We start from the raw sequence: 21,067 nt of genomic DNA, 5'->3' as shown, positions 1-21,067 counted from the left end.
ATCAGCCTTTGTCTACGGTCTCCCTCCTGCAGGCTGCCAGGACCATTGTTCATGGACCGTAATCTTAGTGTCATTAGAACGTTATACAAATATCACTGGGAGGTGATGCAAATACTCATTGCCAATAGTACCATTTAGTTAACATGCTATGTTTATCGGGATAAAAGACAGGGGTCAGGTGTTTTCTGTTGAGAAACCGCACATAAGGAGAAAACAATGACTCAAATAACGGAAATTGTATAGCAAAACAATAAGAATGAGCTAGTAAAATATTATGCACAACAGAGAAGGTCAGCATGAGGAGCTTGCAAGTTCAGCAAAAGTTTGTTCTAGATGCATGCACTGAAATCAGGCCTGGCCCAACTTTACTATTCCAGAAAACTGTAAGAAAAAAAAAAAAAAACATACTTAAGTGCAGTATAAGTAGTCTAAAAATAAAAGTTTTTTTTTTTTTTTTTGGTACATAAACTTCCATGAAGATTGATGGAGGGGAAATCAGCAGTAACAAATGTTCAACATAGCCAAATAAGATTGCCAAGAATAACTATTTATACTTTAGTGTACGCAGCTTGGTTTTTCTTAAGGTAATGTCTTTAAACTACTGTATACACCCCATGTTTTTAATTTTTGAAAAATTCAGGTGTGTAAAATGCATACATACATGCTGGGGATTCCTGTATTTAAGATTAACAAAAGACACTTGGGATAGAATTATAGTAGAACTGGGTGAATGCAAGGAAATCATTTACTTTATTTGCCTGCTTATTTTACCATATAATTGGAAATAAGAAATAAATAAAATAAAAAATACAAAAACATTTAATTAAAGTATCTAATGTGTACAGATATCACTATAAAAGGTAGATTTGTGTTAAACTTGGCAGAGATACATCATGTGCCTTTGTCCATCTTGGGCCATCAACAAAATAACTAGAACATTAAAAGCAACACAATGACAACTTAAATATAAATATATTTTAATTAACAGATTTGGAAACAGCAAGGGGACAAAAAGAACAGTGAAAACAGATAGGTAAGCGTTGGAGGGAAACATTTTAAACAACATTTTTGGAAAATGTGGGTTTGTTTTTGTAGATTCAGTCAATAATAGAAGACGCCATAAACAGACAAAAGACATTAGAGATCCGTACAGCCCCGAATGAATGGTAAGGCTATAAATACAAGCACAAACACAATTCAAGTGTTTTCTATTTGCTTTTTAAAGTTTTTTGGAAACTTTGTTTTCAAATCACCAATAGATTTTTACAGTACAAATATCATCTTGTGAATACACAACCCACCCTCCCTCCCACAAAAAACAAAACATACACAGAAGAAAACTCTGTTTTACAGAAAATACAGAATAGATATATATCTGAATATATATATCAATTATAGATCGATTTCTTCATTCTTAAAAAATTATATCCTGTACATTGGCAATCATATGATCAAATACTTTTCTTTTAAATATGGTTACAGCACAAATAAAACATATATAATCTGACTAAGTATCAAATATAAACAGGACATGGTGTTAAAGGACAACTTTACCCAAGAACGAAATGTGGGTGGCTCAATTAAGGTAAGCAACAATACTGCATACCCCTTAATAAGGCCAGACCCCTACGTCAGTGACTTTCTCCTCTAAGCTTCTGCTGTGTGTCTGTATTAAACAGGCAACAGTGTTGTTGATGCCTCCTATTATGAACACCCAATAATAAAAGAAAAAGGTACAATCACTGAGTAGGGGGCACCGACAACACATCTTATTAACGAAAGACCCATCATCAGAGAGGATAGCATAAATTGGCACATCGGGAAACCTGGAAGATCGTTGTGGCTGAACCCCAGGTAAAATAATATTTTGGACTATTGGTAAACTTCTAGAACATCACCCGAAAATGAAACGGATGAAATCCTTTAATATAACAAAGGGAGTTTTAACACGTTGCCGAAAGAGTTGATAAAATAACAAATGGGTGCTTTATAAAGTTACACGAAAAAAAAAAAAACTTGATTGATCAAGTATATGAATGGCTTACACAGTCAACAAAATAGTCATCTTCAAATCTCTTTGTTTACGGTCAATGAAACCTGCAATCGCGTGTTCTATATGTGAATGCAAAACAAAATATAATAACAAACCTATCCATATATTATCTTATATATCTTTAAATGTGTTGTGGAATACTTTATTTAAAATGATTTAAGACTCCCTACTGACCATACAATCAAGACAAGGAAGGCACTAGTAACATTTACAAATCTCTCTCCCAATTAGATCTTCTCTTTGACATGTAAAAATCTTTAAAGGTTATCTTTATCAACATCATTTTGAAAAATAAAGGTAGGAAATACTTAGAAAAGTCATTTTACAACAGAGTAATTCTCACTTTCTAACACCGCTGCTAAAGATTTTTTTATAAAATCATATTTACTAAACCATTTGTTGTCTGTCTTTAGAGCACGGTGCAACAGGTAGAAAGAGTGGCAAAACACCAAGCCGCAGTCCCACAGGAGAGATATGTAAAAAAAATCCTTTACTTTAAAAAGAAAAACAAAACAAACAAAAAAAAGTACTTGAGAATAGGCCATATATAAAATTCAGGAAATAAAAAAAAAAGGGGGAAAAAAATGCACTGGGAACCAGAAGTAAATACCTGACTTTTTTTAATACAAGAATTCCACAAAGACTTCTTTATTTTATATATTTACTGGCTTTTAATCAAAAGTTTTCAAAGTAGTAAAACATTAAAAAAATAATACGTATAAAAAAAACACTAAACAAAACTGCAATGAAAAAGAGGGGGAAATATTAAATTTAACTAAGAGTTAAACATGCCTCTTTTGATCTGTGGGACTGCAGTGCAAGTTTGTTCAGGTACTTCAAAGCCTTCATAGAGACAATTGGTTACAAAATGGCTTAGAGCCCAGTATTGAGTTTAAATGTTATGAAAAAATGTTTTCCCAAGAAAAAAATATGCTTTATTCCCAGACATGACTGGAAAAAGACACAGGTAGGGTATAAAATAGAACGGTTTTATGTGGTTTCTTCATATACAAACAAGCATGGCTATGGATAATGTGGTTCCTACATGAGCAGGAAATAGTATACAGTGCATGATAAATTCTTGGTTTCCACGTATTTCCATCATGGGTCCTTTGGAGAGAAAATTATCACAGTGCTGACCAGGTAACTGAAAAGGTTAAGGTAACCTAACATGAAGAGCGATGGAAGGAGTCTCCTCGTATGGCATTGTCTGAGGTCTTAGCAGTTCGGAGCTCCTTTTACAACACTTATCATCTGCTGCTGTTATGCTTCATTTATCAGTCTGCTGTATTTTACTTGCCTAGTAGGCAGCCATGACCAAGGTATGGGCCACTGATAGGAACATGGTACAATACCCTGAATGTTTCTCTCAAAGTATTGGAAAGGTCTGTACCACCACACCCGTGACAGGAGATTGGATGCTGATGCCTCTTTCAGGGCCTACAAAAATACACAAAAGAATTACAATGTATAGATCCTTACAATAATAGTAATTTGAAAATGTTATTATTGGAAATTGTTGGACCGACTGTTCTAATTGTAACGGTTTAAAAGGCGGTGCATTAGAGCACTAACAGTTAAAGGTTTCTAAAAGACTCAACGACTGATGGTCACCGTTTTAGGTCTGTGCACACCTGCTCTAAGCGACCGCTAACCCAAAGATTTTTAACTAAATGTACAGACTTTTTAATAAGCTTGCAATGGAAAAGAGGTGGTGTCGGCTTAAGGTGGGGTGGTATGCAACCATTTATTTATGCCACAGGGAAGCACCATCCACCAGTGCCTGTCACATACAACTGAGGAGTACTAACTCCAATTGCCGCGGCCCCCCCCCAACCCTTCCCCTAACTGCTCCACACGAGTCAAGAGTGGTGTGTGATGGATGGAAAAGGCGGATGACACTTGGATCTCCCAGTATCCTTTCTGCTGGGTGTGGTATGGGACTCCGACAGTCGGGATCCCGACAGTCATTATTCCGACGTCGGGATCCTGACTGCCCGGAGTCAGACAGCATGGCGAGCGCAAAAAAGCCTCTTGCTGACTCGCTGCGCTCGCCACACTGCGGGCACGGTGGCTCGCTACGTGATCCACCTATTCTATTCTCCTTCTATGGGGGTCGTGGACCCCCACGAGGGAAAATAGCGGGTGTCCGTCGGGCACCCGGCTGTCGGCATTTTGACAGTTGGGATCCCGACGTCGGGTAAATGACTGTCGGGATCCCGACGTCGGGTAAATGACTGTCGGGATCCCGACGTCGGGTAAATGACTGTCGGGATCCCGACGTCGGGTAAATGACTGTCGGGATCCCGACGTCGGGTAAATGACTGTCGGGATCCCGACTGTCGGGAACCCGTCCGGCACCCCTTTCTGCCAGCCCTGACTAACACAGAAATCATGCGCATAATGTTTGCAACTGGGTTTTGTTTTTAATAATAACTATATATACACAGTACATTAATGCTCTTTCTGAAACAGGACTCAAGGAGATTTACAGACATCAAAAGGAATACACATAATACAGAAGATTTAAACAATAAACAACCCACACAGACATTAAAATAAAAAATTGAGCGCACAGTTAGCATAATGCAAGATTGGTGCTGGCATTTTGGCCAATTCCTTTCAGGAGTTGTAGATTTCACCCTAACAAGGTACCAGATGAGGGAGCCATCTTGGGCACACTGCGCAGAATTACCTTGGACAAAATAGGTTAGCCCTAGAAGAGCAGTTCGCTAAAATAAAGCAAGAGCTTTAAAAAGTATGTACAAGTACAAAATATCTTGCATCGACTCTTCCTATAACTTATCGACATTCTGATAAACAGGACAGACTGCATTCCTTAAGCTAGGCATACATGTGTGTTAATTCTCCTGTCGGACAAGTTGCACGCAATCCCCACTTTGAGCTGCCAGGGACCATTTCTGGCACCAGGATCACATGCGATATATCATATATAGTCCTTCTGCATATAATACATCACATGCAATCCCAGCCAAGCCTGCCTGGCTCGAATGCGAAACACATGCTTCCGCGGCCAGTGTGACTGGCAGACTCCAGTGCGATGTGCACAGGCTCGCGCATTGCATCGGACCTGCTGTTAAACATATTCAATTTGGTCGGTTTTCATACGATTGAACCCCGGCAAGTGCATGAAAAGAGTCTAAATCGCGTGGGAATTGCCTAGTCAGTCAGTGTATGGGCACCTTAAGATGAATAATCAATAATAAATCAATGATAAGTAATGCTCAAAGCATTGATCCTTATCAATGACAATCCCAAAACATATACTAAGAATGAATTGACCTGTATTCTAGGATGTAACTAAACTCTGTCAGGTCCATTACTAGCCAGTTGGATCTGAAAATTTTGTAAGCAATTAATATGTTCATTTTTTTTTTTTGTGACATTTCTGAATAAGTATATAAGAACAGTCCAAGAATACGGAGACTGGTTCCCATTATATGACTATGTGGATAAGTTGTGTAGTGACAACTGCTCATGTAGTTAAAATCTGATTTTGTCCAGTATTGGCTTCTTTTCTGCATAGCACCGCTGCGGAGAGGCAGGGTGTAGCACAGTGGCAGCCCTTTCCTGTACAACATTCACAATGTTACTATGATGAGGGAAGAAATCATCTCATCAGTGCTGGAGGTTGTCTTCTGCAAGTTACCCCTCTCAGCACTTCTTGATGGATTAAAGAATTAAAACTGTTCTTTAATCCAGCAAAAAAAAAAAAAAAAAAAAGCCCCTCCACCCTCAATATCTAGTAAGGATGTAGGTTAAAATGACTTTGGGGAGCACCATACTCACTGGTTGATTGGCCATAGTGTGATACCACCAGAAGCACCTGGAAGTGACGTAATAGGCAATGACGACATCCACTGTGTAGTGATCATGTGCCAGAAGAATACAGAAGATCCCAACCACACTAAGGGTCCAGCAGATCCAGTGATACCACCAGAAGCGCCGAGAAGAATCTGTTGAATGAAAAAAACAAAAAAATGAAAGTGTTTACTTTTCCATATAAATACCACTCAGTTCAGTTTTATATTACACGAAATATATAGTGACATTTGTTGCTTGCAGGTTTTACAATAGTAATTAACTGCTTTCGTCTTGCACAATTGTGTCAAACATACTTCCAGAGTATGTATTACTTCACTTTAAGAATAATTTCAATTAAATGAGTAGCTGCATTCTCTAGGCAGAATGTTTCTGTATTGAGAAATGATTCTAACAAGCACACTTATTGCAACAGCGTAAGAGAAAAGAAATGATCCTCGATGACACATGATGTGCCCCATGTGACTGGGTTTCTTTATACTCAAACAAACCAATTTTTCACTGGTACCTATGCTACACAATTATCTAAAATGTATAAATATTAAAAAGGTGCTTACATTTATCTTTTGTAATTGGTGATCAAGATGAATATTTAAATAACAAATCCCCCCCCCCCTTTCTCTCTTTTACTTTGGCATCATACTTATCTACCCTCCCCCCGGACACCCGGAAGGGTGGGCAAGCCTCCTGCATTCAGCTGGGCCAATGACCCAAATCACGTCATTTAGTCCCACCCCCTCCCCCGAAGAGCCACAAACCGCGGCATTTACAGGAATCTGGCCGGGGCTTAATGGGGCGGGGTGTAATGGCAACAAGCCCCGCCCGAGAAAAGCTGCAGAGAGGAGACAAACGAGGTAGGAAAGTATGTGTTGCTCTCAGGGAGCACTGCCAGAGCTAATATTTAAAAAGTACATATTGGGTGCACTATTTATAATATATATACTCCTTTCTATACTCTGACCTTTATTGATAGAGCTTGTGCAGAGACACACTTCATTTTTCGCAGTTAAGCAAACTTATTGGACAGAAAAATAATTTGCACATTATTATTCCCAAAAACAAGCAATTTCTTTTATGTTTATGACACATTTTCCTATGCTAACTGCCTATAACCCCTTGTGCTAAGGGGGCCTGGGATGAAGGTTGGAAGGTAGGTGTTCAGGCAAAACGCTTCCCATTTGGACTTATTTGAGCGTGTGGACTTATTTGAGGACATCAGCAGCTGTTTTCAATTGGCTGAGTGCATCTAATCTAGTAATGCGGCAGTTGAAATTACAAGAGGTGGCTTGGTGCAAGTTTAGGTAGTACAATTTATTAGATATTACAGTGTGGGATATTAAACTAGCCGTGACAATTTACAGCAGCTAATTGCCCTGACTATGCTGCACATATTGGGGATTATACTTTGTGTGCATGAGAGGCAAAATGCCCAATAAATGCCCAATAAGAGCCACTGCACACTAGCCTCACTGCGTGGTTAATATTGTACATTGATGAAAGCCTATACTATGGTAAGGCGCATTTTCACAAATATTTGATGGAAAATGGGTCAAAGCTACATTGTATTGTTCCTACATACAGTAGAACGGGTTACTAATGCACTGGATCATTAAAGTGTGCAACCTACATTCAAAAGGAGACAGCCATTATTTGGGCAGGACCAGTGAATTAACAAAACAATAGAAACAAAATTACTTTTGCAGTCAGTTTTCACTGGCTTTATGGTCATGAATAAAAAGTGCAGAAGGACTGCAAGTGACTGGCATACTTTCATGCATCGATCAATACTGAAAAGTAAGTGAATACTTACACTCTTTAATAAACATGTATGTCAGTGTTAACATGACTGTGTGGCCACTGTACAGATAGTCCCCACACATAGTGTGGGCGCCTGTGATTGAGAGACCGCCCCCTGCGATCATCTTTAATATCCTCCTGAGCTGGGCCTCCCAGTTGCCAAAAAGCTGGAAAAGGAAGAAACAAAGGAAAAGCATGGGTTACAGTTTGACTTTGGCAGAAGAAGTATTAAGGACTATACTTTTAAATAAAAGTTATGAACCATTAAAGTTAAAACCATTTTACTTTTGAAATAAATATCTTCTAAAACATGCAGAACATTAATTTGGAGAAGGTTATGCGCACAGACCTTTGTAAATGGCTTTACCTAATCAATAATGTTATAAGTAAAACCATCTATATCTAGTCTTTAAGGCACCCTTATGCTGGCCACACATCAGACCAACTTTCATCCAACCATCCAACTAGTTGGTTGGATGGAATAAAAATCTGGTACTGGATGGGAGCAAATGTAATTTATAATTCAGTCATTTGCTCCGAAAATCTGAAAACAGACAAAACCTGTCGCTCAGACAATGTACTGTAGTTGTATCGATTTGATTTAAATAACTTCACTGAAAGTTTTTGTCCATTTTCCTGCGTTTGTGAGCAAATTGCTCTTTATCATTTGCTCCCATCCAGTACCAGAATTTTATTTCATCCAACCAACTAGTTGGATGAAAGTTGGTCTGATGAGTGGCCAGCATAACTGTCCAGGTTTTAAAGTTATCCATGGCTGAGCGGGTGTGGTATAACACACAGACAGTTGGAATTCTGACAGTCATTAGCCTGATGTCGGAATCCCGACTGTACAGAGGGGGGAGTGCAACGAAGCCCCTTGCACGCTCGCTGTGGGCACAGAGCTGCGCTCGCCACCTATTTTATTCTCCCTCTATGGGGGTCGTGGCACTCAGCACTGCAATGGCCTTGGGGAGATCGGGGCAGCTGATGACTTCAGCATCCCTCCTCCCAACAGCCGGGTCCACCTGCGTTTTTCGGCAGCACTCGCAGAAAATGCCTGGATGCTGTTTACTAACGTCGGCGGACTGTCATTCATTTTGCCAATGGCCAGCGATGGCTAGTTCACAAGGGAACCATGCACAGTCATTCGATAACCGGCAGGGCTGCCAATTCTCAGCCCTGCAAATAGGTCTGAATTGGGCCCTGAGTTTGAGAACCTATGCTTTAGATCAGGGGTCTTCAACCCATGGCCCGCGGGCCACATGTGGCCCGCTGAGTTGTTTTGACTGGCCCGCCTGTAAATGCCTTTAAAAAAAAAAACAACCCTGTAAGTGCCGTTTAAAAAAGCCAAAACCTTCCACGCTCATCCCTTTACATGGGGGACGCGGCGGAGGAGGACGTGCAGTGGCTGGGGTGGACGGGACATGCACATCGTGGATTTCCTGAAGCTGCGCACACGTCCCGCCCGCGCCCTTTCAGAGAAGACAGCCGCCGCGTGACAACCGGCTCCAGACCTCTGATGCTGCGCACCCGTCCCTGCCTCCCTCCTTCTCATTGAAGACAGCCGCTGCCGCCAGCAGGAGCAGCCCTCTGAAAGGGAAATACGGAGATTAAGGCAGGTTTCTTAAGGGGAGGAGAGAGGTGAGCTGCCTGCCTCCAATGCGGTGCTGACTGGGGGGGGGGGGTGAGATGGCTGCAATGCGGTGCTGACTGGGGGGGGGGTTGAGCTGGCTGCAATGCTGTGCTGACTTTCGGGGGGGGTAAGCTGGCTGCAATGTTGTGCTGAATATTGGGGGAGGGGAGCATCTGGCTGTGCAGTGCTGACTATGGGGGAGGGGGGCTGGCAGTGCTGTGCTGATTATCAATGGGGGGGGGGGGCTGTGCGGAGATGCCTATGTTTGGGGGGGGAGCTGTGCTGTCTATCTATGAAGTGCTGTGCTTTATGGGGGCTGTGCTGGCTATCTAGAATTACCCCTTTCTGACCAGTGACACTACTGGTGGCATTTTATGAGGGACACTACTGGTGGCATTTTATGAGGGACACTACTGGTGGCATTTTATAAGGGACACTACGGGTGGCATTTTATGAGAGGCACTGCTGCGGGCATCATATGTATAAGCAGGAGTATTGGGGGCATTATAGTGCAATGGGCATCATGGTGTGTTGCATAATGTGTAATGGGCATTACGGTGTGTGGCACAATGCGTAATGGGCATTACAGATAAACAGTGTATATTGATTTAAGTAGCCTGTCATTGCTTGGGCTTGATTTGTGAGGAGTTCTAGGTCACTGTGTGGGCCTTTATGTTTATATGTCACTGTGCGGCCTTTAGCCAGCCAACTTAAGCATGGAAGGACAACAACAATTCCTGCGGTAACCAATATCTGGTCATGCAGGTTGCAAAAGTGAAATGTCAGGTAATGGTTTTCCTGCTAGTTCACACGCTTATAATTAGACCACGCCCCTTAGAATTAGGCCACACCCCTTTCGGGGAGCGCGCACAATTTCTTCAATATAATATTATGTATGGGGGAGCTGCATTTTTTTTCTTTTTGCACTGGGACCCTAATTGTCTAGAAATAGCCCTGCTGCTGATTATATATTGGGGGCAGGGTTTATGTGTATGGGCAGCTGTGCCAAATATGTATGCCGGGGCTGTGATGTCTATCTATGAAAGGCTGTGCTAAATACCACAGTAGAGATTAGTGGCCCTCGGGCTTCGTCGAATTTTTTAATGTGGCCCACACTGTCGGAAAGGTTGAAGACCCCTGCTTTAGATTGTAGCTGTGTCCATGTGATCTAGAACATTGATGTACATGGCTAGGGACTGATGTACATAACTGGAATAATCATCTTTAAATTTATCTGTGATATATATATATATATAAAACTCTAATAAAAGGATTCAAATAATAGATCCAGAATTGATTCCGTCCATTCATTTCACTGAAGGGGAACTGTATGCATTTCCATTTCCTGGGGTTCAGTCTAGAAGTAGCGGCTGCTTAATAAGATCGTATACTAGGTTCTAAAGGTGCCCATACACGTACCAATTACCCGGTATTTTTTGTGCTAAAATAGCATCGCATCGCATGCACAACGATGCTATTTTAGCACAAAAAGTACCGGGTAATCGGTACGTGTATGGGCACCTTTAGGCAGCTCTCAGAGTGAAGGGGAATACTCAGGGTGTGCATTGTTAACTAAAATGTGACCAATTCGAGGAGTTAAGTCACAGACATATTGAAATCACAGACATTTTGCAGACTACACATTAATAATAATAAAAAAAAAAAACAAGCATCACTGACATTATTCATCATGTACGCTATGGATTACATTTCATGGCGAGGGGAATTTTCCAATGGGACACTAATCCCTTGCAGGCGATACATAACACACGTTTTGTCAAGCAAGCAGTACAGTTGGCCTCAAGTTAAACACCACAGACATGTTACATAGACCATCGATTTTCTCTGAACACCACGTGTCTATGTAGTTTACAGTTCAGAGGAAAAGTACAGTGTGTGCTACATGTCCACAAATCTGTCGCGTAGGGAGAACGTTCAGGTGTTGCATGTTCCTAGTGTGACAGGCAGTCTCTTACACATCCCAAACAGTTCCTAATATTCAGTTACATCACTTCTCTAAGCTGCACAATCTCCCTGTCCTCACCACATGCTGGAACACAGACAGCTCTGTCAACTTTAGACAAATCAACCTATTTCATATGTCGACATAAGTTATGTGGACCTCACATGTGTCAACCCAATGACCCAAACCCCTCTCTCTCCCCAAACGGCCCATAACTACCAGGCTGACTTATTGACACGTCCACATAAGCGAGTCTGTATAGAATTGGGTGCATTAGGTGACTGGAGGGCAGATTATATAACAAATTAGTATTTTTCATTAATTTAGCATCTAACAAAGGTTTTTTGTTTTGGGAGGAACCGGCAAAGGCAGTGAGAAAACATAAGTTGTGGCCCAGCAGCCTGTGCTGTTATTACTACATCTCCAACAAAGCAGCTAGAAGCTATATTACACATCTATCTATATACAGCCCATCTACGCAGCGTCAGAAAGCTGACCCCCCCTCGCTACAAGCTGTGTATGTCACAGATGAAACCAGAATAAGAATGAGAGCTACAGGTCTCATGAGATCTCACGCTGGCGTATGTTCTGCATGTAATGAGCACTTCTAAAGCAATTTTTCTCTCAGCTCATGGGGATAATAAACACGGCCCAGCTGCACTGTAATCGGATCCACATGCAGTGCATACATCAGACATGACAATTACATACACACAAATCAGTACACACTCTATGCTACAGATCGCAAGGAGCAGAAGAGTGGACTTGTCAACAAAACACAGCTCAGACCAAGTAGCAGGCTTGTATGGCACCTGGTTACAGCAAGAACAGGCAGTGGATCTCTATAGCTCTTTATTAGGCTGTCAGGAATCCATCATGGAAAAAAATAGAACCGCAAGCACAACTGCATGTGCTGAACTTCTAGTGGTGCTAGAGGGGCAGACTTCCTTACTGAGGGCATACAAGACAATGACCCTGAAGGCTGCGGGCGTTGTGCTGTTACCATGCAACCAATGGCCAGGGACAGCATATAAAACAAAGTGTGAAGATCACCTTGCCTGGCAGGCACCTTCCTAATAATGTAATACAAATGAACAGCATACTAGCAAGGCAGAGCAAAAAGAGGGAGAATAACCAACCAAACAAATCAAAAGGGCAGATTCAATTAGCGGCAAGAAACCAGCACGCAACTATAATATAAGTCTGGTCGAAGCAAATGCTTTGAAAGCTAGTCTGCTACCTAGTGGTTGCCTCTGTGCTTGCGCATGTGTGAGAGAGAAAGAGATGTAGTTTCACTCGCTGCCAAGAGATGGCAGTGTTTCAGAGACACACACACAATCAGACACTAGACCATTATATATATATATATATCTAGAAAGATAGATAGATAGCTTGTTCTCATCACATGCTACAGTGCAATATTGTGCAGATTCTAATATTGCAGCGCTGGTCATGCAAGACACAGCCTGCCATGAATTCACACTTCCCCAGAACAGAATGTTAATAAACAGCCTGAAATGTAGAATAATATGCCGCATGCCATCATACTACATTAGGGTTAAAGGGGAAACTCTGGCAGATGTACAGTACAGTGTAACCCTGGCAACCATGTAACAGAACAAAGCAATAATGACCTCACCTCTGAATCACTGCTTAGTTTCTGTGCTTCCTCCAATACATTTCCACTGCTCATCAATGATATAAAAGAGAGTCTATTGTACAAAAGGATGTGCAGCCTCACAGAACCCACTATTTACAGCAAATGTAATGCTCCGTGCACACACGGGGCGACCGAGCATCTGTGTTTAGTGATGCAGTTATGAAAAGATCGCTCCGCACACGGCGCTGCACCAGCGCTGTGTGCTGAGCGATCTGTCACAGCCAGTGTTCTCTGGAGAGAGAACGCTGCCAATCACTAGATATACCGTATACTGCATGCAGTATATACCTAGTCAGCCCGGACACCGCACCGGAAAGCGCAATGCTGGGGGTCATATACATATATAAGCGATCTAGTCAGATTGCTTAGAAATGGGGCTTTAATCTCCCCATGTGTATGCCCCATAAGACTTAAGCCCTGTACACACAGTGCCTCCGTTCTTAGCGAGGTAGTGAAGCAGAGATCGCTCAGCACACAATGCGGTGCACCCACAATGTGTGCCTGGCACTGTCCATCTCTGCGGGCAACGGGGATACGTGGAGCCGCACATCGCCATCACTATGGGGCATACACACAGAACAATCTGTGCTTTATTTCTAAGCAATTTAGTCATGGGGCTTAAATTGTCCCATGTGTATGCCTCATTACTATTAAGTGCCAATAAACTAATTTTGGAAACCTTCAAATTCCAAAATATTTTCCATATTCAGACCAAATATTTACATTGGCTACAATTACACCTACTGATACATTCCTTGAAAGACATCCATTGCATTTCTATATTAAAAGTTAATGAATTTGCTATCACCATCTGTTAGTTTCTGCACTCCGGTTTCATACCACACCTCAGAAATCTACTGCTAAGGTTAATTGGTTCTCAATGAAAATGAACCATAACATGAATGTGCGTGTACACATGGTAGGGATTGTAAGCACCACTGGGACAGGCACTGATGGGAGGAGGCAAATATGCTTTATGTACTGTGGAATATGTGGGCGCTATATAAAATAACTGTCAATATATAACCCACTATATGATCCTCGGTATGATAAAATCTTTGCACCAATCTTGATATATTTACACAGGGGTGCTTCCAAATACGGATACTTGCCTATATACTACACATGCCCACTGCAGACATATGCAGCTGCATTTGCTAATTGGAGCAAACTAACTGCAGATTTCCCTGTTCTCCTCTATGGGCTGCAATGTTGGGGGTAGCAAGGGCCAGGTATGGTAAAATATGGTAAAATTTGGCTTGCGAGGGAATGAGAAATATCCTCATGCCTTAAAATAACCTAGAAATAAACAAATGCAAATAAATCATCATTGATAGTTACTACAAATTAGCTTTACTAGTATAACCATAAGATAGTAAAAATACGGAGTGGAAACCCCCCCCCCAAAACTTGTGGGTAGGGAGTTTTACTGCTCAATCTAGATATGAAGATGGTATGCTTATCTATATGTGAGACTTTTAACCCGTATGATTCCATTCAGAAATCTCTTTTCAGACACTCACTTTCCCCACTGAGGTCTCCTAATTGGTGGTTCCCTAAAAAATCCTTCATCCCAGCACAAAATGCTCGGTCAACTTTACAATTATTCTGTGAGAAGTTGAAATCTTCAGTAAACTGAAAACCTAGGTCCGCAGCATCATGAATCCTTGAACACACATCTGCTATCACTTACTACGGTCTGAATAATTAGCGCTGAAAACCAAGGGCTGTCATCTAAAATTCTTGATCTGAAAATTCCCCATGATCCAGTCATGATCTGAACCTTAAAGGAAGCAACAACAGTTTGTGCTCCAGTGTATGCTTTAGAGGATGAGATCATGCTAATGTACCCAGCACTGGCAGAGACAGTGACTGATGACACTAATACCCCTTTTACACCAAAGCCGCGACCCTGATTATTGTCGCTCCAGTCCAGTGTGTGGGCTTGGTGTAAAAAATAATAATAACCCGGGTCCTGTTACCCGGTGTCTGGGTCAGACGCGGAGCTTCCCCAGAGTCAGGGGCCATGTAAATGGGTAACCCGGGTAATCTGACCCAGGGACCCATTTCCTCCAACCAGGGAGCCCCAACCTCCGGACCGCAGCGCCCCGAGGTCAGTCGGAAGGTTGGACAGGGGGCTGCGTACAGCCTCCGCTGTGGTCTGGGGTACTATGCAGACAGCAGCAGAGGTGAATGGATGCCTGTGTGCGGCATCCATTCACCTCATGTACGGAGGCTGGGGGCAGCCCAGCAGCTTACCTGGGTGCTGGGCTTGCACCCAGCGTGTCAGTCATCATTGTGGGGGTGTCAAGCTGCGTTGCAGGGGTGACGGTCGGTGGGTTTTCCGGCGCATGGAGATGAAGTCATCACCGAGCACCGGAATTCACCGGCGTCCCCTACCCGGCATAATGCCGGTGGACACCGGTGTAAAAGGGACCAACTGCCGGGTCGCATCCGGGTCCAAAAACCTGGGTACGACCCGGCAGTTTTGGTGTAAAAGTGGTATAAGGTGAGGATGAGGCAACGGTGTGTTTCTGAATGTCGGTCTGTTCTGTAATACACTTTTGAATGACTGTGGATCAGAGGGAGTGGTTTACCTAGGGTGTAAATTACAGTACTACAGCGTGTTTGACCCTTCTGCTTTTACATTAAAAGGGTTTAGTCACTGAAATTCAATATACGAGTTACAAATTCTGTTGAATTATACATAAAGACTGTCTTTTCAGACAGGTAATAATGTAGCTCTTACTCAAATATATAAAGACATAAAAAAATAAATAAAAATAAAAATGCATAACCACACTGCTATGGAGATTTCCCTTACACCCAACCATTACTGCTTCCCATCATAGTGTTCATTCTAGCACCCACCATCTTTGAAAACCCATGCAGTTCCTGTTCCCTGCCGGGTGCTAGAATGAACACTACCATCATATAGGTTGCTACCAATCTCACATCATCAAAAATAAAACTACCAACTGTGGCCAACCAATGGTGCAAGAACTAACGCACCTATGGTTATGCAGTTGGTATGAGCTTAGATACTGTGCCCATGTCACTCAGAGGTTGGGGTGGCAAAACTTGCAAATGTGAGGACATGGAGGGGTGAAAATGTACGGCTAGTGTGAAAGCATGGTTTCTCTCTAAAGGCCTGTTTACATTCTATGGAAACCAGATCCTACTTCCATTGTAATACATATAAAGGGTATATGGTCTGAATGTCAGTAGCCCATTTCACAATTTTAGGGTTATGATGTGGTTAGGTTTATTACCTTTCCAATGCAAAACCACATGGTTGACATTATGTCAACGTCGACACTTGTCGATATTTTGTGACACAACCACATAAAGGTACATTAAAAATATGGCATTGATATTAGGGAGTATAAATAGAATAAAAACATAAGTCACAAAATACAAATATGCATCAATGTCAAATAAACAAAAAACAGTCATTTGGCAGGCTTAGAACTTGTGTAATTCTATCTATGTAGTTTACATACTTGAAATGTTTTATGGTTAATACGCTTTTTGTGTATTACAGTGTGTATGAATCTTGTTTTGATTAAAAACAAGTTAAATACACGAAGGGGCTGCAATACAGGCTTAAATGCGATATAAAAAAAGTAAAGACTTGGTTAGCTAGTCAATAAAAATGTATTATTAATTCTACACCAAGTTAATGCAAGTGAGCACAGTAATTGCTTTAAAACCTAGAAGAGCTTCAGATAACATTTTGTATATATGCCAAGTTAATATTTCTTTTTTTGGTATACCTCTACTCTGTACAAAGACCTGCATTCCTCTGAAGGAATCCCATTAATGTCTGGGCAATTGCAAATTCCTCTCCTTCAGAAGTACTTTGCATTGCACCTGCTTAGTTTTACATCATACAGTACATAAACCAGCCACCCAGGTTTACCAACTATAACCCCTAACCGAATAACTGGAAGCCAAATAAAGCTGTTTGCCAAGAGGTTCTTATTTAACCATGCTATGGCTAAGATGCCCATTTCGCTATATTATTCAGGAAACCATTCCATTTTCTATAAAATCTTTGTTTTTTGTTTAAATTCACATCACAGCCCTCTGAATTGGGAGGAAGCCAGTTTGTGTGATAATTGAATTTGACCCCAAAAAGAAATTTAAGAAAAATTAAGTTATAAAACAAAAATAGCCATCTAGCTACGTTAGGCCACCACAGGACAAAACCAGGTATCTAAAGCTGGCCATACACTTGTCCGATTTGGCCACTTTTCCTTTGGCATCCTATTCCGACAGATCGGGTCAAGAAATCCGGTGTAGGGAGGCCAAATGCAGATGTTTGACATCTGGTCTTATGCGGAGCCCCCGTGTGCATCAGAGTTGAAGATAGGTCCTGCTTACATGTCCATCATCCACCTCATGGCAACAGAAAATGGGAACACATGCAATACAGTATATCACACACCCACATGTGATATATTGTATGTGATCCTGCCACGCAGAAAGCTCCCGGGTGGCTCAAGGGGGAATGTCTGTGACTTCTCCACGGAACAGAAATCTCAGTAGAGTATGAAGGAGGGGGGGGGGGGGGGGGGGGGGGGCGCTTTAAAAGCAGAGTTAAAACTTTAACGCAGGGTTGCCGACTTTCAAATGCTCCGGAGAGGAGACTTTCATTACCAGTTTGGGGGGCAGGGCTTGACTGTGATGTCATTAAGCACCGCCCCATTATGGGAAATAGACTAAATCACTGATCTCCATGGAGGGGGCGGGGCTAAAATGACAGGAGTGTGATGTTTTAGCTCCGCCCCCTCCTGACACCCACGGATTGCGGCATTTAAATGCCGCGATCGGGGGGCTCAGTGGGGGTCCCCCTGATTCCGGGAGGGTTGCCCACCCTTCGGGAGACTCCCTGTAATTCCGGGAGGGTCGGCAACCCTGCTTTAACGTGTAAGGTCATTATTACTGGCGGGCACATCCCAGGAGCAGTGCTTATCAGGACCCAATGATGCAGGCTGATTTTTATCAGATGGACCCCTGGTACCATAATCCCAGAACAAGCTATACCTTTAAGAACACTTTATAGGAATCCATATATAGCAAGTTAATAGAGAGGTGATTAAAAAAAATGTCGGCTCAGCAACAGCTGTGCCATCATTACAGAAATCCCTGCCATACTATTAATCACACATTTTAATCTCAATTACAAATAAACACATTACCGTGTTTAACAGGTCAGAAAAATATAATACACATTCGTTCAAAAAACATATAATCGACATTTGCTATAATAAAAACCGCTAGACGGGATTTTGATTTCAAGAAGCAAAGCTTGTGTGTTCCATTACAATATTTATTCCAAATGCATTATATGAGCTTTGCAAAACGCATGCTTCTTACTCTAATTTAAAGAACTCTGCCAAAAACATGGCAATTTACTGCAGGGTCAATTCAGGCAACACTGTATTATTTAACAGACTAACCACAGTGAACGTATTACTGCAAAGTGAATATTTTAGCTGGATTAAGTCCCCATTTATATCTGCATGTTGCACTCTGCTAGTACACAACGGAAATTTGAAAAAGGCTTGGAAAGTGCAGAAGGTTAAAGTAACATCTGCATGTAGAAAAAAACAGGAGCGTAACATCCTTTATACAAATACAAAAACTGTTTGATTCATTTTTACACGTTGTACTAAGGGATATACTGTTCACACCCCTCTCTTCAAATAAATCACTATTTAATTAGTCTCAGAAGGAGCATAATCTCCCTGAAATTGAAATATTGCGGCAAATCAGAGGGTCAACAATGAAGAGTGGGAGAGAATTCGGTCTGCCATTGTAAAAGGAGGATTGACTTAAAAGGAGTAGTACAGTTGATACGACTTCTTTTTCAGTCCTAAACATGTAGATCTGATAATAATGGAGAACGGCAAAACGCTCCAGAACTTTGATAAACTGAAACCACCGCTTCTTAGCAGTTCTACAGCACCTAACGCAAGATCTCTGCCACTCTAATAATTACTTCATTGTTCTGTCCCCTGATGCAACTATCCTTGTATACCATGTACTTGTCCTAAACTGCCTGTACTCTGATGCTGTGTACACACGGTACAATTTTACATTCGATTTTCACTATATAGTAAAAAAACTAATCGGGATCGCATAGACATCGAATGGAGATAGAAAGCTTATTACATGTTCTATCCCGATTTGATGGTGATGCGCGCTCCCGTTCAGCCGAAATCAAAAAGCCAAATAGACAGTGCAGCAATAACTATATAGTGCAGATTGAATGTAGATAGCATGAATTGTATGTAAATAGCACATGAGTTAGCAAAGATTGCATAGCAATTGACTATATAGTCAAAATCGCATGCAGATTGCACAGGTTTTTCACCTTGCGATCCCGATGCGCGCTGCCGAGACAGCACAAATCGAAACCCAGATAGACAGGACAGCAATGACTATATAGTGCACATCTAAAGCAGATAGCATGAATTGTATGTAACTAGTACAGAGTTAGCAAAGATTGTATAGCAAAGGAATCTCACTGTGTGTACAAACCATTATGGTGGGTACAATCAACATGAGATTTTGACTATATAGTCTTTTTTACCTTGCAATCCCGATGTGCGCTCCCGTTGCAGTACAAATCGAAACCCAGATAGACAGGGCAGCAATAACTATATAGTGCAAATCGAATGTAGATAGCTTGAATTATATGTAAATAGCATAGAGTTGTGTACACACCATTAAGGTGCCCATACACTTGTCCGATTTGGGACAATTTTCCCAGATCCAGACGGATCCGACCGAGAAAACAACCCAAATTGGATGTGTTTGACACCTCATCTGACCCAATGCGCGGTCCTGTGTGCATCGGTTCAGACCCTACAAATTGAACCTGCTGCAGGTTCAATCTGTCGGATAGGACCCATCAGCGGCACATTGCGGGTGCTTTTTAGCACCCAAGATGTGTTGGTCTGATCTATAGGTATGAGACAGCAGTGAAGCACCACAGTCACACACCCATGTGCAGCAGCGGGGTCCGGGCAGCGGCTTCTGGATGCTGATTGGCTGAGATTCTGCCAATAAACATCCGGCCAGTCTTTTCAAAATGTTTTAAAATTCAGCAGCGCTTTCCACGCCGCCGCCCGGCAAATAGCTCTACTTAGTTCCCAGCCACCGCATGGACCTTGCTGACTTGCTGCCCAGCACTACAGGGCCAGCTCCCCGGGGATATACATGCAATAATTCACATGCAATTTATTGCATGTATAATTTGGCGCATCATGGGCCAAATCGTAAGCGAGCCAGTAGTACACACCATAAGTCATTGCTTGTGTTGCTCATTTACGTATTCCGTTAGGCGCTCTGGAGCCCTTTTGGTGGCATATTAATATATAATTCCTCAAAACATTTGTATTCTTGGGCGATTGACCTTGAACACAAGACTATAACCTAATAAATTCCCGTAAATCTTTCGATTTCATATAATACAGAAGAAAAAGACCACAAAACTTTGACAACCTGCGAATCCTTCTGTACAGTAAATGCTCCGTCAGCAGTGCGACTACTATATATAATATTGTCTGATGACTTTTAACTGGAAGATCAGGTGCCAACACACACATCCACCCACAGACCCAGCATTGCTGCACACCAAAGTTTTGGCAAGTTGTCCAACGTGAGGTTGCAATAAAACAAATGATTTATAGAGAAGATAACATACCTTTGGAGAACAATTGAAATGCATTCCAGGAACTGGCAGTGTAGTTACATACATAGTTATACAGCGGTACAAGTACAGAGTACCAACTATACAAAAATATCTCCGGGCAACAATGGACCTGTAATGGAAGTATAGAAATATTAACCTTGGAAAAAAAAAAAAAAGACACAAAACAACCAATAAAGACGAGAGCATATCTACCTACACTGAAACAAATGATCATAAGGTTAAACTTGGCAATAGGTTTTCTTAAACTGAGGACTGTCCACAACAGGACGTTCCCTTTTACAGAAAACACCCTTGGTTTAGGAAGGTGCATATTGTCTGGAATTCTTTCCATATAAAACATGTTACCGTAAAAATACTTGTGCAATCGCAGGAAGAACATAGACATTTGCAAA

General features: G+C 41.8%; 1 protein-coding gene across 6 annotated transcripts in view; it reads right to left on the bottom strand.

Annotated features, from left to right (window-relative positions):
- Positions 1-960: 960 nt before the first annotated feature.
- Positions 961-21,067, bottom strand: part of SGMS1 (sphingomyelin synthase 1) — a 246,980-nt gene continuing 226,873 nt past the window's right edge. For all 6 annotated transcript variants that reach the window (XM_083149071.1, XM_083149073.1, XM_083149074.1 and 3 more), the window contains 4 exons: positions 20,667-20,784; positions 7,707-7,860; positions 5,864-6,030; positions 961-3,493 (listed from right to left, as the gene is read on the bottom strand). In XM_083149071.1, coding sequence (XP_083005197.1) covers positions 3,317-3,493; positions 5,864-6,030; positions 7,707-7,860; positions 20,667-20,784 — 616 coding nt within the window. In that variant the 3' untranslated portion in view covers positions 961-3,316. The remainder of the gene's footprint in view (positions 3,494-5,863; positions 6,031-7,706; positions 7,861-20,666; positions 20,785-21,067) is intronic.

The sequence above is a fragment of the Crinia signifera genome, chromosome 6 (genome assembly GCF_055691185.1).
Source record: "Crinia signifera chromosome 6, ASM5569118v1, whole genome shotgun sequence".
Taxonomy (NCBI): domain Eukaryota; kingdom Metazoa; phylum Chordata; class Amphibia; order Anura; family Myobatrachidae; genus Crinia; species Crinia signifera.
This window is presented reverse-complemented; position numbering and strand designations above follow the sequence as displayed.